At 39.8% G+C, this 17,425-nt stretch overlaps 2 protein-coding genes across 7 annotated transcripts in view; one reads left to right on the top strand and one right to left on the bottom strand.

Moving 5' to 3' along the window:
• Positions 1 to 11,868, top strand: part of GLS (glutaminase) — a 78,939-nt gene extending 67,071 nt beyond the window's left edge. For all 5 annotated transcript variants that reach the window (XM_060016397.1, XM_060016402.1, XM_060016399.1 and 2 more), the window contains 4 exons: positions 4,973 to 5,034; positions 6,149 to 6,225; positions 6,314 to 6,377; positions 9,142 to 11,868. In XM_060016397.1, the coding sequence (XP_059872380.1) occupies positions 4,973 to 5,034; positions 6,149 to 6,225; positions 6,314 to 6,377; positions 9,142 to 9,298 (360 nt within the window). In that variant the 3' untranslated portion in view covers positions 9,299 to 11,868. The remainder of the gene's footprint in view (positions 1 to 4,972; positions 5,035 to 6,148; positions 6,226 to 6,313; positions 6,378 to 9,141) is intronic.
• Positions 11,869 to 14,601: 2,733 nt separating this feature from the next.
• STAT1 (signal transducer and activator of transcription 1) overlaps positions 14,602 to 17,425 on the bottom strand; it is a 42,333-nt gene continuing 39,509 nt past the window's right edge. For both annotated transcript variants that reach the window (XM_060016394.1, XM_060016395.1), the window contains exon 25: positions 14,602 to 15,758. In XM_060016394.1, the coding sequence (XP_059872377.1) occupies positions 15,744 to 15,758 (15 nt within the window). In that variant the 3' untranslated portion in view covers positions 14,602 to 15,743. The remainder of the gene's footprint in view (positions 15,759 to 17,425) is intronic.

The raw sequence follows: 17,425 nt of genomic DNA, 5'->3' as shown, positions 1-17,425 counted from the left end.
CCTAAAATCAGCTTTTCTTGGGTCTCATTAATAAGGAATTTTCTTTTAGAGCTTTGGAAATAGTGAATAATTAAGTGACTAAGTGGTATATACGATATATAATAAAATATCTTCAAACTTGCTTGGTCTAAATACAGAATTTTAAAAAGGGATGTAGTTCATGCATACAGTAACTGAAATAGGTCAAGGATTTATTGCTTAGAAGGATAATATATTTTAAAGAGTAAGAACTATGGGTAGTTAATATATCAATGGTTTGCACATAAGAATTCTGGATTTCTCTTGAGTAGTGGGGGAGATAAGAAACACAAGTAAATATACCATATGTGATAGTGCTGTAGTGAGCAAATGTAATAGAGATGACTTCTGATTTAAGAGATTGGTGTAGGGCTCACAGAGAAGGGATTAAGAATAACACTGCAGTGAGAAATGGGTGGAGAAAAGGTACTTTCAGGAAATAAATAGTATGCACTATGGTTTAGTAGGAGCAGAAGGTATGTAACTGATGACTCCTTTTGGCACATGCTGTCACAAAGCACTATGTGGGTAACTGACAACAGGCTGCGTGGATAGTGAATGCTGGATGGGATGCTTGGGGGAAGGGGCTTTCAAGCTAGCCCTTGCAGGAAGGGAAGGATTTGATTAGGAATCTAGATGTTCCAAAGAAAGGAGCATAGGCACTAAGATAAAAACAAAACAAGGGTAGTGAGAGAGACCAGTTTTTTACTCTGTTGAAGTTGAGGTTTACACTGAAGAATCTTGAATGCAAGGCTAATGAATTTAAATTTTGTCAGGAATGATTTGGGGATTTTTTTTTTTTTTTTTGGATACTCCCTTGCTGAGAAACCTTTAGTGGTTACAGCACCGTTTTGAGAAGATGATTAGACGTATGTGGGAAGGTTTTGGAGGGTGGAAGAAGGACTAGAAGCAGAGGCACCAGTTAGGAGGATTGAATAAATGTGGTAATGGTATTTGAAGAAGTAGAAGTCAAGGGGGGTAGAAGAATTAATAATGATTACAATTTAATCCCCAAATGCTGGTAGCAATTTGAATATTTGATGCTTCTGGGGAGAATATTGATTTAGTCAGTCAACACTGGTTAATTGAAATATAATTGACATATAACATTGTGTAAATTTAACTTGTACAGTGTGTTGATTTGAGTCAACCTATATTTAATGAGTACTTATGTGTGGTAGGCACTGTGGTTATAGTGGGGAAGAGAAAAGACAAGGTCTCTGCCCACTTGGACCGTATGTTTAGAAGGGGAGACAAGAAACGTGTGTGTGTGTGTGTGTGTGTGCGCGCGCGCGCGCGTGTGTGTGTATGTAAGTGTATATATGTCAGATAATGATAAGTCCTCTGAAGAGAAAAGCAAGATAAGGGATAAGGAGTGATGAAAAAGAGGGCGATGTTTTAGAGTCAGTGAGCTTACATTTGAGTAGAGACCTGAATGAAGTGAGGCGTGGAGGCTCCCCACTACCTGGGGAAAGAGCATCCCAGGCAGCAGCACAGCAAGTGTAGGCCCTGAGTGCCCCGAGGACCAGCAAGAAGACACACCTGCCTGGAGAGAGCCGCAAGGGGCAGAGCGGTGGGGAATGAGATGCACAATGTAACCAGGGAACAGAGCATTTAGTGTCGTGAAAGCCATGGTAAGAAGTTTGGATTTTATTCTAGGTTTCACAGAAAGTCACTGGGAGTGCCACAATCTATGTTTTCAAAAGATCCCTGTGGCAGCAGAGTTGAACAAGTGGAACAGTTAGGAGGCAGTCTGCCAGGTGAGATAAAGTGGTGACTCAGAGCCTAGGGTGATAGTGATGGAGGTGGTAAGTGGTGGGATTCCAAATATATTTTGGAAGTGGAGCAAATGCTTTTGAGCTAGATGTGGGTTGTATGAAGTAGAATGCAGGAATACTCCCAGAGGCTATATGGTCGGTTTGCGTGAATTAGAAAAAGCTAGTTCTGCCTCTTGGTGTCAGCAGACCCTCTCAGCACGTTTCTGTGAAGAGGGCTCCCTTCCTCCCATAGACATACCTGGGCGCTGGGCACCAGAGGTAGGTGAGAGGAGCACGGGCTGAGTACGCCTACTTGGCCAGGCATCCTGGTGGGGGGCTCAGTCTGTGCCATCACGTGCAGCAGCCCTGGATCATGACTCAGTTTCTGGCCTCAGCAACTGGATGAATTGTAGTGTCATCCCACAATGAGGGACTGTGCAAGAGGAGCTAACTTGGGGTGAGGGAAGGTGGTGGAAATCAAATTCTAATTCGAGCAGTGTCAAGTAGGCAGATGGACGTGGACTTTTGGAGGCCAGGCCGTTGGGGCTACAGAGAGGTTTGCTCTCTGTAGTTTGAGTTTGAAGTGACAGCATGACGAGCAAGTGGAGCTGTAGAATTAGGGTTTAGGAATAGAGATTTAGATTAAAGATGTGTATCGGGAAGTCATTCCGCCCAAAGGGATATATGAAACCTTTGAGGGAAATTACGTTGAAAAACAAGAAGTACGGAGACTGCCTTTGGGGTGTTATCAGGCAGTGGAAAGTGGGAAATGATTCTGCAAAGCAGTCAACAGGAGGAAGACCCTGGTAATCAGCATTATGGAAGACAAGGAGTGAGGGCGGGGCATGTTGGAGAGGTCAGAAAGGATCAGGGCTAAGGAAGGCTGCTGAAGCTTTTGAGGGAACTACTGAGAGGTAATAGTGGGTATGAAGGTAATTTGCAGGGAATTAAAAGTATAACCTACTTTCAGAAAACATGCACTGAAAGGGGGTAACAATGGGGTTATATATTGGTTTTTCAAAATAGGATGGTTGTGTCCTTATTAAGGCAGAGATGAGGGAACCAGTAAAGGAGGAAAGGAAGAGAATAGGTATTCAAAGCCGATGTTTTGCATAAGAGAGGAAGGAGAGATGGAAACAATTTATCATCTTAGTAAAGTTGTGGTTAGGGGTCATATGTTTTGGGGGTCACCACTGGTATTAAAGGTCTGAATAAAGTATAAAAGGGAACCAATAAGAGAAAAAATTGTCAAGCAGTGATGAGAGACCAGTTGGAAATATGGAGAATCATTTGTAATAGCCCATAGTGTTTTTCTGTGGGCCCAAGGGCATAAGGGAATTGAGAATTCCAAATTTATCCAATTTTTAAATGTTAAGGGCACCTGAAACCGTGGTTCATGACCCAGAAGAGTGCATATCAAAATCACCTGGAGACTTTTTTCAAAATATTGTATCCCCTAAAATGTGTCAAATTGAGGTGTGGGAATAGGACGACTAGAAATGGGAGGAGAGATGCTTACATACACTTTTAAAACATTCTGGGTGATTCTGTTAAACTCCCACCCGCATTGAGAAAACTGTTCTTGACTTGGGGTTAGTAGGAAAGTGACAGAGTGCAGGCTGGGCAGGAGTAGTAAAGGGTAGCCCGAAGGGAAGCTAATGGACTGAAAGATTAAGAGTAAGGCTTTTTGGAGTGATCTCAAAAATAACAGTAAGTAGCAGTAAAATTTGGGGGGTGTGCTCAGCTGGTTAAGTTCCTGTACTGCAGAACTTTTCATGTGCATACAAAAGGCTCTGTATCTCCAAGAAGGGGATTTAATATTTTAAGAAAATAGCTGATCACGGAACCCTTTTTTTCATGGCGCCTTTGTGAACTAGTTTCTGCAGAACACATTTTGAAAATGCTGAATTAGGGAAGTCCAGCAATGGTTAGTTCCAGTTCGATTTAAAAGTTCACAGGTTGTGGGAAAGGGAAGCTGTAGTGGAAAGGTAGAATGTCCAGGTTAAGATCTAGATCTTCCAGGGCTGTGGCTTTGTTTGGGGACAGCTGGGTTACTTTCCATCCCTCCAGGTAAACTGTTTTCTACCACTGAGTCCAATACCAGTTGGATCATCAGTATGAATGTTGAAGTTGCAAAGTTTAAGACAAAAGTGGGGATTTATGAAGTATTTACAAACAGTGTATGTTCAATAGTTTGGTTTCTCAAAAACAGGGTTGGATGGTCTTTATGAAAGCCGACCCAAATCCAGTGGCCTTTAGGATAACTAGCCTCTTCCTTAATTAGTGACAAGAAAGTGGATAATATCAAAAGAAGATACACTTTGAATTCTTGGAGCACTCAATGTCAGTGACTTAATATTTTGGGAGTCTATCCACTTTTTGGGCCGAGGCAGTGTCACAGGCTCTGAGAATGCCCCCATTGGTACTGCCTGGCCATTGAACTGAAGACTGCCTTTCCAGTGACGTATAGTTCACTGAAGTGTAGTAAGTTTGAGATTATTAATACTGAATGTTGTCGCTGAAGATTTCCAAAGAAGCCAGTGATTGGTGAGGACAGGGATTGTTGGCAGGGATTAGACATTTATATAGCATGACTTAGTTTTTAATAATGATGTGATGTGAATTTTATGAGTATACAAGTCAGCTCCCACCACTGAGACATACTAAATGAGAAAGGTTCCAATTTTCAGTTGCCCCAACTATGTGTGTTTCACAGGTCAGAAGTTTCCATTCTGTTGTGCCAGTTGATATCATTCCATTCCTTCCCTCATGTCTCTTTATTGTTGGATTTCCCCTCATAATCGTCTTTTTTTTTTTTTTTTTTTTTTTTTTGCTGTACGCGGGCCTCTCACTGTTGTAGCCTCTCCCATTGCGGAGCACAGGCTCAGCGGCCATGGCCCACGGGCCCAGCTGCTCCGCGGCATGTGGGATCTTCCCGGACCGGGGCACGAACCCGTGTCCCCTGCATCAGCAGGCGGACTCTCAACCACTGCGCCACCAGGGAAGCCCCATAATTGTCTATTTAAAAAGAAAAAAACACACGTGTGTTCTTTGTGATTACAGCAGTATACTTATGATAAATTTTTGTGTGTGACCCAGCTGAAGTGTTCAAACCACATGGAAGTCACCTGGTGACAGTTGTACATTCTATGTATTTATTTTCCCCTGTGGATACCTCAACTTTCTTTTCTTCACAGGTAAAGTCGGTGATAAACCTTTTGTTTGCTGCGTATACTGGAGATGTATCTGCACTTCGAAGGTATGTTAACAGGGTGGGTGAGCATATGGCTTACAGATGTTTATGAAGTTGCTTCTGGGCAAAGGGCCACTTTAAAGCTAAATAAAGTCTCACTTCCATTTCCCTCTAATAAAAATGATCCAAAGTTATATTAAGTTCCCACTTCCAGTGCCTTAGTCTCGCTGTACAGTCTTTCCTTTTCAACCTCCTATAAAAGCCCAGTCCTCTGTTTTCCCAAGTGGTAACTGTTCAATTAATCTGGCTAATTGGTATTAGTGTTTTACTGGAATTGGACAATGACTTTTCAATCCCCATCTACCCATCACTCTCCATCTTTGGAGGTGAGGGGGGGTGAGCAAATAGGGGTATTTGGTGTTCTGCAGATCCCCAGTGCTGGAAAGGTCATATAGGACTGTATACTTAACATAAGGTCTCTTGTAGAGAGTTGCAGCTGAACTTTGAGGTGGAAAATGTCTATGCTTAATTTCCACCTTCATTTTAAAGTGTGATTAGTACTTGCATCAGCAGTATTGTATTATAAACTTTAAAGCTGCTAAGAGACTAGATCTTAATTGTTCTCACAAAAAAGAAATGAAAATTATGCCCCATGAATATTTGCCAACACTACAGTGGTAATCGTCTTGCAATACATAAATGTATCAAATCAACATGTTGTATACCTTAAACTCACATACCTTTATTTCAATAAAAATGTGCACTTTATTTTTTTAATTTTAAAGTCTGATTAGTACTTGTAGACTGTAAAATGTTAAAGAATGGGAGCCTTAGTGAAAACATGTAACTTTAGTAGTTAGTTTCTTGCCCTTCCGAGGCACAAATTTAGGGTATCGTTGTGCCACCATTCTTGAGTTTTGGACAATAATGTAATGAAGCTTAATTCTGTTAGAGATGGTGAACATTTCCTCTTACCCAAAAAGAGCAAAGCTAAGGAAGAACGGTGAAGTGGCATTTACTCAAGGTGTCTGTGTACTGGTTGAACAGGGTGTCCCATTAGTGAGCCTGGTGAAGGATGACACCTTTCTCACAGGACTTTCGACTGAACTGATGGAGGAAATGTTACAAAAGTGAATTAAATTTTTTATATAATGAATAGCTATACTTAACAAATTTTCAGATTTGCTTTGTCAGCCATGGACATGGAACAGCGAGACTACGATTCTAGAACAGCACTCCATGTAGCTGCTGCAGAGGGTAATATATGAACCACTCATTTATTTATTTTTTTTCAGACTTAATTTCTACTTAATACTAAAACCTGCTTGTTTTGTTTTCGATGTAGGTCATGTTGAAGTTGTTAAATTTTTGCTGGAAGCCTGCAAAGTAAATCCTTTCCCCAAGGACAGGTGAGCCATTAAGTTACTTTCTAACATGTAATTGGCAAGCCAGTGTTTTATCATACAGGGCTCTAATAGTTAGATGGTGGTATATTCAAATCCACTATGTATATGTTGGAGTCATTATTGAACTTGCTATGGAGCCTTATAAAGGCAGCCAACAAAACCTTGTTTCTGTTCAGTAGATCGTTCTCTCTCCTATATCCTCTTTCTTACCTAAGGAAGTTCTCTTAGAATTTTCTTGGTTAGTCTGTCAGTCATTGTATTGTATGAAGAGAACAATTCCTGTTGTCTGGAAAGATAAAATAGGAATTTTATCCTCATGGGCCTTTTGACTACACAGGGTAGACAAGATAAACATTTGCAGGGGCATATGAAATATGTGTAAGGAGATTACTGTTACAGACCTCTAAAATGGATATATTGGAGTTTGTTGAAATTCCTGGATTTGGTTGGAGTCAGTTTTAGAAAGCTTCATGGAAGTTGAATTTTAACCAGTGCTTCGGGGAAGAGATGAGATTTGAGGGCACAGAAGGAAGAGAAGGGCACTCCAGACAGAGTGGGAGAAATATGCCTGGAATATGTTCTGCTCCTCTCCTCTCCCTTCTGGTCCACATGGAAAATTGACATTCATCCTGCGGTAAAATACTGTTCACAAAGTGGATAGCCAAGGGAGGGGTAAGAGTGCAGCCTACATATATGCATATGCTTAAAGGAAAGCCTGTACTAATATACTGGCATGTTATATAACTGGAGTTACATAACTGGATGAGTCAGTGAGTAATGAGAATAAAGGTTTAGAAGAACGGAAAAAAAATATTTGGTGGGAGAGGTTTGATACTTATGATTAGGAGTTTGGGTATTTGAGGACAATTTGAAGTACGTTTGGAGCAAGTTGATTATTCTCTAGCTATTAGATCTTTCTGTTTTAGTAAGGTTTTACTGTTTTTTAAATTAGTGGTTTGGGTTTTATTAGCTCAGCTTGCAAGATATGCAGAAAAGTTATGGCATCAGTGTCTGAAAACTGTTAGCAATTTTGTAAGTACGGTAACACTTTGATTACCTAAAATCATGATCTTTATTGGCAATATTCTAAAACCTCATGTAAGGGTGACAATTCTCCCTTTTATCCTCAAATGTAATGCCCATACCAGCTCTTTCTAGAGCAAGAAACTGAAGAGAGTGTTTTCCCCTGCCCCTAGTATTTATAATCCCAAGTAAAACGCTATTTACAGGCTGGAAATATTTACTGTGCTTTGCATGTTGAAGGATCAAAATGTTTTGTTGTGGTTTTTGCCTTAAATTGGCCCCTAGGAATGTGAAAGCAGAAACACCCATCTGAGAGGCAAAAGTTAGCTCAGTAACTAACTTGGTAACTGAGTATTCATGATTTGAGAATGTAAGCTAGACCAACACGTCTTCTTTCTCTATTTCATAGAATCAGTGTCACCTCAAATTGTAAAATAGGCTTGAGCAGATTTAGTGTATACTTTAGAGCTGATACTTTGCATTACTTCACGGAAAAGAAGCGTTGTAAAAAAAAAGATAACTTGCAGTTAACATTCAGTTTTTCCAGAAAGACAGATAATTATATGCTGTAGATGATTGAAAAGTCACCCCACCTCCCGGTTTCAGGCCACTGACTCCCTAACTTAATGAAGGCCAATGTAGAAGTAAAGGGCAACTTAATTCAGCAGTTTTTTGAGAAGCACAGAGATACACGTAAAATGTTACTTACCTGATTTTAAAATTTAAGAACAGGTTACCAAACTTTATTCAAAAATATTTTTTAAATGAGATTGTTTTAAAAACCTTTGAGTTCCATATTGGGGCCCCACTGAGAAGGTAAAAGGTTAAGAACAAAGAAAGAAGGAAAACCAGAAGCTGGTGAGAGTGGCATGTGAAAAAGTGGAGTCAGAGAGCCTGGTAGCCATGGAGAAGTTAAGTGACATAGAGAGTGGATGAGAAGAGAAGCTTAATAGTTTGTGAAGTACTAGGGAGCTAATTATCATGCTCTGTCGTTTACTTGGGTTGTGCTTTACAGTGCTGGCTCCTCTTTCAAAAGGCTAATTAGCTGATTAACCACTGCTGGCAACTCTTCCTTTCTTCTTATCTCCAGTCTTCATCTAGATGACTAAAGAGCACAGCTCAGAAACACACTTCCCAGGGAAAGGGTAGTTGTTCTTCTGGTTGTGCAGTGGTCCAATTGAGCCCCTGGAGTCCCATCCTTACCACAGATGAAGAAAATGTCAGTTCCTCTGAGGCCAGTCTTGCTCCTCCAAAGTGTATTTGAGCCCTAATAAGATCGTGGCTATTACCAGACTTCTGAGATTTACTGTGATTTTTACATTGACAGGAACACACATTTTCTACCAAAGGCTAGGGTGATAGATGCTATAGAGCTGATTTTTCTTTGAACATTCTATTTAAAGAATGATCCTTGGGGCTTTCCATGAAGTTAAAGTTTAGAAATACTAGAGTCTATCTTATCTGTTAACACTAGAACTTCCCATTCATAAGCACTTAGATAATGTGAACAAGACCCTTTTGCAGAAGGTAGTTTTCTCTTCCTCCCCATATCCCAAGTTGTCTCCAAGACCACTTTTTGGATTATAAATCCCTTTCTGCATTTCTTCAATATTACTTGTACTATTGCGTAAACAGCTAAATTTGAATGGCCCTTTAACCGGCATTTAAAATCTAAGAATGCTGGATTATCATCTTTGTACAGAAATTATCTAATGACCCAGTCCATGCTGTGCTACTTGTTTAGGTGGAATAACACTCCCATGGATGAAGCGCTGCACTTTGGACACCATGATGTATTTAAAATCCTGCAGGAATACCAAGTCCAGTACACGCCTCAAGGAGATTCCGACAATGGAAAGGAGAACCAAACCGTCCATAAGAATCTGGATGGATTGTTGTAATGGTCTTAAGCCCAAGATTTAAATCACTTACCTATTTAATTGTGGAAAATGATTATGAAGAACATGTGTATTTCTATCTGGTAGTGATGTATATTTTACAACATTTGTCATTTCAGTGTTACTGGAGTTTTCTTCATTGTGCACACAGGACAAATCTGATCTCTTTGGGAAAAAATAGAAATAAAACAATCTCCCTCCATAATGTGAGCAATATTTACCTCGCGCATTGTATAATTTGATGTAAAAGAAACAGTTACCAATGCTAGCTTAACTGTGTAGTCTTCGTGATTTATTTTTGTGTATTTTGTGACTTTTCAATTTATGGTGATGATCTGCTGATATGCATTTATAAATTAAACTCTGTTGTACAGTCTGTCCAAATGGGTCAAGGCTGCCTTTAGAAGCAAAACTGTGGGATTTTCATGACTTCAAATATGTATTTAGTTTGAGTGTTTGAACAGTTATATGCACTTATGGTTATGTGTTTGAAATACCGCCTGTCACCCTAGGTTCATGATGTGACTCTTTAAAAATTATAATAGTTAATAACTATTAGTAGGACAGACCAATTCTGACTAGATTTTATCAGGGAATCTGTTTAAGATATGTTTGGTGATCAAAACAATGTGTGAATGTAGTTAAAATAATTTCCTTTTTCTATATCCCCTTAGACCAGCCTCTCTTCCCAGATGTTTAGCTATTTGCCTCTTTCCTTTAGCTGGGAAAGTGGGTGCTGGCATACTATGCAGTTTTCATGTTTTCCACAATAAATCAGAAAACGCCTCATGGACCTGGCATCCGAGCTGTGACTCTGCCATTCGTCTATAGGAGATGAACCAGAGACAAATTACTAAGCTAAGTACAAATTAGTCAAATTTATCGGCCAATAAAAGCAAGGGATGTGCTACTTCAGCTCTTTAAGAAGATATTTTTTAGCTTTCAGGATCAAGATAAATTCAGAAGTGCTCTAAGCTACCAAAGTTATTATGAAGGTATGGGAACGGCTACAAATAACATTTGTTTTTAAACCTGTCATTAAGGGTCTGCATCAAGATATTTGTTCTATTTGGGGGATCACTAGATCACTCCAGTTTTCTCCTGATTTTCTACCATGTATTTTTTGTGGACTTTAGAGTTAATAATAAGAAAAGGCCATTTCATTTTAAATCGAGACCCATCGTTTGTCTTGCAGAGGAACTGCACACATACGTTATCCTGTCATACTCAGAGGTAAAAGGGTATGTTAATAAGGACTTCTGATATTAAGCACACACACAGGCACACACACACACACACACACACACACACACAAATGGACTTCTTTGAAGCTGTGTTTAATGAAATGTGCAGAACCCTCAACTACATGAATGCTGGTTGTTTTATTAATATAGCAAATTCCTTTTTTTTTTTTTTTCTTTTCTATCAGCACACACTCTGCTTCCAAGCTTTATCGTGCCTAATGGCTCCTTTCCCACTCCAGCAGCCTCCAAGTGTTTTGATTATTGCTTCCAGTCTAAATCAGTGACTTCAGCCATTGCCCCCTTATTAACCTAGACGTGTTCTTTTGGTGGAACACGGCCGGTGTTCCTTAACTGAGCTGCATCAGGCATGAAGCCATTCTCGTGTGTGTGCTTCTGTGGGGAGTATGGTGGGTGGGTGTCCAGCCCTGCTGCTGTGTTCCTGCCTCATGGATCTACCAAGACATGCAGACAGGTGGTATATGTAAAACGCTGCAGAGGAACAGCATTATTCCCAAAGATATTATGGGGTAGACACTCTTTAATAGAAATCAACTGAAATAACTGCTCCAACAGCAGCTTGTTCTGTGTGATTTAAATGAAACATTAAGATGGTTCAATTACACAGCTTAAAGATTACCAATGATTCTGAGGCTTTTCTCTAATAAAAAGAGGTTCTAACTATTATTTGGGAACAAAGAGTTTTCATCTTTTCTCAGATCGTAACTATTTTGTGAAATCTTTGTGGTTTAGTTAAATGTGCCCTTATTTACCCATGAGGTTATTTATGACTGTACACTGGTTCCTGTTCTGGCTGTTTGCTGTTGGCTGGTGATAATAATGAGTACATTTGATTTCAATGCTTTTAACTGTGCTGTTAACTGCTGCCATCAGTATACTCCAAAGATCTCTCTGTTTGGGCTTTAGGATCATATGTGCTTTTTCTGTACCACAGAGCTCTATATGGTGGTGTTTATTTAAAGCTTTGTATATACTGTTGTTTTTGCTGGTCTCAGTTCTAATTATCACCTCATCTTTGAGTGTAATGTGCTGTACCCCACTGCTGCCCCACACTGCCCTTTAGCTGCAGAGCTGGATTAGCTGTCAACCGTTCAATGCTGTTACCTGCTTGGCAGGGACTGAATGACCTGATGTTGGATTTAGATTCTTCCTGGGGATTGTACAGCTATGAATGTATTTGCTTCCAGAACCTCCCAAAGTGAATCTAATCTTAAAACTGTAAGTTGTAAGTATTCTGAAATTGGAAAATATTTATTTTAAATGAAATTAGGTAGTGTTGCTTTTTACAGCTTAATAAATACATGTATCAGAAAGAACTGAAAATGAATTTTTTTAAACGTTTCCTCACATCACTGGGTTGGGAACTCCACTGAACACAGGAACTATGTCGAGGCATTTTTAATGCCTTCTGTGGACCAGGTACTATGCACGGTGTCCAGTGGGGTTACCTCAATGACTAAGATGAAAATTCTGTAAGCAGTTCATCCCTGAAGGTGAGAAGACAGGCAGGCATGTGTCTAGTCCTCTTAGAAGCTAACACTATCCTTTTACAGTTAGGAGGTGCTCAGTAAATATTTGCTGCATTGAATCTTGCACTAGGAGGGTTCTAACCTCCTTCAATGAGAAGAGAAGGTATTTCACAAAAGTCTTGACATCTATTTGTGGAGCTGCCACACTGGGGTCTGCATACAACAAGCTGGTAATGGCAGCTCCCACCTGGTCCATGGGGTGTGTGAAATGGCATTCACTCCCAATGCCAGAAACCTCTGGTTTAGGGTTAGCATACGGTTTTCTAACCACAGAGAAGGTACATGAACACCACGTATACCATGGCTGTCCATTTTCAACGAAGTTGTTTGTCACAAAGTAATTTGCTTTGCTATAGCAGTCAAACGTGTTTATTTGTCTGTATTACTGACATTTTAGAACTGGAAGAGATATCCAAAATCTCTCATCTAATCTTCTCACCCTTTCGTAGATGAATGCCATTACGTTGAAATTGTGTAGATTTCTGTATACCCTTTAAACCCTTTAAATTATTTGTAGCTTTTGGCCATGTTTGCTTCACGAAAGCTTTCTTAAGTTTTAATAGGTAAGATGTTTGTACCAGAACATACGATCCAGCATCTCAGAACATCTTAAGTTCCACCAAAGCAGAGATCTTCGTCTGTTTTAGTTTACCGACTTCGTTTCCCAACCATCTAGAATAGTGCCTGGCTCATGGCAGGTGCTCTCTATATATCTGGTGAACTAATACATGAATGAATCTTAACTAACCAAAGAAGCCACTTGAGTTAAGGACCCCTTACTCTGGGCACAGCATCCCAGTTCAAAAAGTAGGTACCAGAGCTTTCAAAACAACTTCTAGTTTTTTCCTGGGGTAATCAGATGTGAAAGGAGTGCTTTGTTCAATTAAGACTTAATATCCCATTTCAGCTTACAGGCAACAAATAGACTTCCATCATTGAATGCTGACTAAATAGCAAAATCTATTTATTGCCATCTCAGAAGACACTTTCCTGAAAAGGGAGAAATTTGTCCTGAGTGGTGCATAAAAGTCCTAGGCTTATAAAACCCCATACCAGAAATACTCTTAAAACACACAAACATCCCTTAGCCAGAATCTATTTAGTGACTTCTTACAATGATCAATTATATAGAAATACAAACATACCGGCTAGGCAGGGCGTTATCTACTTCACTCCCTGGAGAAATACAACTCTTCATGTTCGTTATGAAGAAACTTTATATTTCCTAGATGTAAATACTGTAGATAGGGAGGTGAGAACAGTCATATTTGCTATGAGGCCAGAATTCAAGCTTATACCACTATTCCCTGATAGCTCATCGAACAACAGTTGCATTTAACCTGCCAGACTTACATCTAACTTGCCAATTCTTTTATTTTACTATTTTTTTCCAGCACACAATGCCTTTTACTTTGAGAAGGGCACAGCTTTCTAGCTTGTAACACTTTTGGAGAAAAGAATGGCAGCTTTTTGTGTGGGTGTAGTAACTTCTCAGAAAGTAAAACCTCACCTCATCAAGGAGGTGTGGAGTTTAGATGCTGCTATGGACACCATACAGAGTCCCGTTTTACATGTATTTTAAAATTAAAAACTTGCATTATAGCAGTACTGAAATTCACTTTAAAATAAATGCCAAATTATTTCTGCATTTGGAGGCAGCTCTGGTGGTCACCAAGACCAAAGGACTTTCGTTTGTTTGCTATTTATGGTACTCATTATAGCTTGTTTCAATAATGTTTCCTCTTATCTCTTCCACCAACCTATCTTAATCTTGGTAAGAAAGGGTAACACTTAGGAAAACGGTATTAATCATGTTTAAAAATAAGGACTGATATATTTTTATGCTTAATCATAAGAAAAGATAAGAAAAACATTGAACCTACACATAATGCCAGTAACTTTTTAAATCTTTATATAAAATATCTGTAAGAGACTAACTTTATAATTTTAATACTTTTTAAAAGTAAACAAAGTCTCTTGACTGGTGCAGTAAAATGAAACTATGCCAAAGCATTCTTAGAGGGCAAAAATATACCAAATAGTTAAATATTAGCAATTAGGAACAATTTAACTGTCATCTTTGTTCCTTCATCATTTCAATTTAAAAGGTCAACGCAAACCCAGTCAGGTTGATGTCAATCATCTTATGTAAAATCTGAGAGGAGGCCTTGATTTGTGTTTAATACCAAGGAAAGTACCATGTGCATATTATATTTAATGCAGTACCTATACTTCAGCTTTAATTTTGAGATAGACTTCAAGGAAACTTTATTCCCACCAGAAAAATACAGTATTTACCTAACAGTATGATTGTGGTGGTGACAGTAGAAAAATAAGATGCACCTGCAGACAGCAGTTTGTGAATGTTATCTAGAAGAACCCTGTCAAACCCACTCCCTAAACCACTTTTTTGCATGTCAGTGCTAATGAAGGGACGAGGTAAGTAACACAACACACTTCACAAAACATCATCCAGTCCAAAAAGGGTCTAGAAAAAGCACAAGAGAGACAGTGGAACCATTTGCAATGTATTTGTGAGAGAAACACATTCATCAGTGAAAGATACACAATTCTCAATGCAGTTACACAGGATGAGTTTTCAAATTATCTGATTCTCATAATCTCTGGTTAATGATTTGTCCGTTACTATTTTCTCTTCTCAATTTGAAAATTTTATGACTAAGACTAAATACCAGCTAAAAACAATAAAGACAGGTGAACCCATTTAAGAAACATGCAATAAATTTCGGAGTTTGTCTACATCTACAATTAATTTCAACTTTTTGAAAAATAACAGGATTTACCTTAAGAGAGCTGTTAATAGTTTGGCTCCCTTGACAGAACTGTGAAGACAATTTCATTTACTAGTGACCGTGATGGAGGCAGAATATATTCAGCTTTGGATATTAAAGTTTAAACGGAAAACACTACTCACGAATTGGTAAAGTTTACTTCCTTCCCTTTGATATTAGCCAGTATCATAAAGCCATAACAAAGAGAAAAACTAATTCTCCCGAGAGAGAATTTGTCTCTAGCTTTCAATGGCTAGTGTGGAAGATATAATAAAGAACACAACTTTTATCCTCTGCCCAGATACGGGATGGCTACCTTCAATAAAGAGGTGATGTAATTCTGTGTAAACTTAACTTTGCACTGTTTCATAGGCAAACCACTGGAAAACTTCTAGCCACATTTAAAGCAGAGAGAACAAATAAGAATTCTCCAGAAGAGAAATATGCCAATCCTGCATGAAGCAGTTGCCTAAATAACCGTGTGATCTACCCAACCACCTATAACAATTGAGCACTGACTCTAGGCATGGCATTTGCTAGATGCTGCTAAATATTTGACCTTTCCCAAAGGACTCTCATTCTAGTTCTGATGCTTTTGGTATATCTGGATGTTTTTTATTTGTAAAACCCACTCTGTGGAGAGGGCCTTTCAATTTTACCTTCAGTAAGATGCATGAAGCCCTTCAGAGTAACAGATGTTTCTGAATTAGGGAAAAATCCACTTGCTACCAACAGGTTGCAGCGAATTTGTTGGCCTTTCTTTTGTTTCCCTAGAAACACAGGATGTGAAGGAACAGAGTAGCAGGAGGGAGTCACAGGTGGGAAGGAAAAATGTCACCAGAGAAGATGAGAAAAATTCATGCTCTTATACTGCATTCATCTGTAAAAAGAAAATGTGGTTACATTATTACACTGCTCTTGTAAAACGCAGACTCATATATTTAACATTACTTGTGTGTTCTACAATGGAGTAGTAGAAAGACACATCCCCCGGCAAAAAACCACCATGGAATTAGAGGGCCTTCAGCATGTGCTATCCTTTCTCCTGGACTAATAGAGACCTTTTATGTCACCTAAGCTGATGGATTATTACTCTGCAGCCTGCTGGCTTAATTCTGTCCATTCATCCAAACTGCATAAAGCTTTCTGCTGTTATGCAAGTCTGGGGACAGAGCAACGTGGCAAATCTGCTCATGCAAAACAAGAGTGAGGCAATGCTGAGCTGTATGCCAGAGGGAGAGAGGGATTTGGGGGAAATGATGAATTTTCCTTAAAGGCCACTCAGCAGGAATAACAAACGAATGAGTTTCACGTAGAGGCTAGAGAAGTAGAATCATCAGAAACCCCTCCACCTCCCCCAGCAGGGCCCTTCGGAGGCAGTGAATTGCTCATCCAAAGGACACCGGCCTGCCACCGACTTCCTATCTTACTTCCATGCTGGGCTCTCCCCTTAGACCAGGTGCTCTCGACCAGGGGTGATTCTGTCCTCTGGCAACATCTGGAGACATTTTGGATTGTCATGACCAGGTGTGGAGGTGTGTGTGCTACTGGCATCTAGTGAGTAGGGGCCAGGGATGCTGCTATACATTCTGCAACGCATAGCACGGCCCCATAACAGAGAATCATTCAGACCCAAAACACCGACAGCAACACAGCTCTAGACTACAAGCCTCTTGAGAACCGAGTCCTTTTTTTTTTTTAATCCCGAGTACTCAATAGTGGGTGGTACATAGTGGGCTCTTAGGAAAATATTTTGGATTGAAAAGCACAATGAAGGTTTTGCCCCTATGTTTCCGTCTGGCTGAGAGTAAAATATGTAAAGATGGTGGTCTTCAGAGAGAGAGAGAGAGAAAGCAAGCGACCCTGGATTCAAATCCTGTCACTGTCTCTTACCAGCTGTGTGACCAGTCATGTTACTTAACCTCTAAATCCCAAGGTCCTCATCTATTCAAAGGAGACTGATAGGCTCTAACAGATAGATTTGTTGAAAGGATTAAATTATACAGCGTATGTAAAATGCTTAGTAGACTAGATGGAAATAGCAGACAATTAATACGTGTTATTTAATATTTATCATTAAATTATTATCAGCTTTGTCCAAGCTTTGCCCAAAGGCCTCTAGGAGAGGAGACTGGTTCTCATGCTGTCCCAGAGGAAGAAGTTTACTGTACAGGGAAGCCAGACTAAACAAGCACTGAAGCCAGGCTACAGAAAACACTGGTGCTCTGTCTCTCAGGAGCCTGCGGTCCTCCTGCTCCTGAGGCGGCACCAGGCGCTGGCCCCAGGGCCCCCCGGTCCAGAGCTGCAACCTCCAGACATGGCCGAAACCAGCCAGCTCCTCGAAAGGTCTATTTCAGAGCACAAGCCCTAACTCCAAGAGTGGATGGATGCGGAAAGGAAATCGTGGCCAAGGCTGAGGACAGTTTGGGACAGACAAGGTGGAGTCCACCCAATTCGGAGACTAATCCAACTTTAATTTTGTCTAACCAGTGCTGTGCCCATATTATAGCTCTTAAATCTTCTATGGGTTTACTCTGGAGATGTGTG

The sequence above is a fragment of the Delphinus delphis genome, chromosome 7, assembly GCF_949987515.2.
Source record: "Delphinus delphis chromosome 7, mDelDel1.2, whole genome shotgun sequence".
NCBI lineage: Eukaryota > Metazoa > Chordata > Mammalia > Artiodactyla > Delphinidae > Delphinus > Delphinus delphis.
The sequence above is the reverse complement of the archived record's forward strand: the minus strand, read 5'-3'. Positions and strand labels throughout refer to the sequence as shown.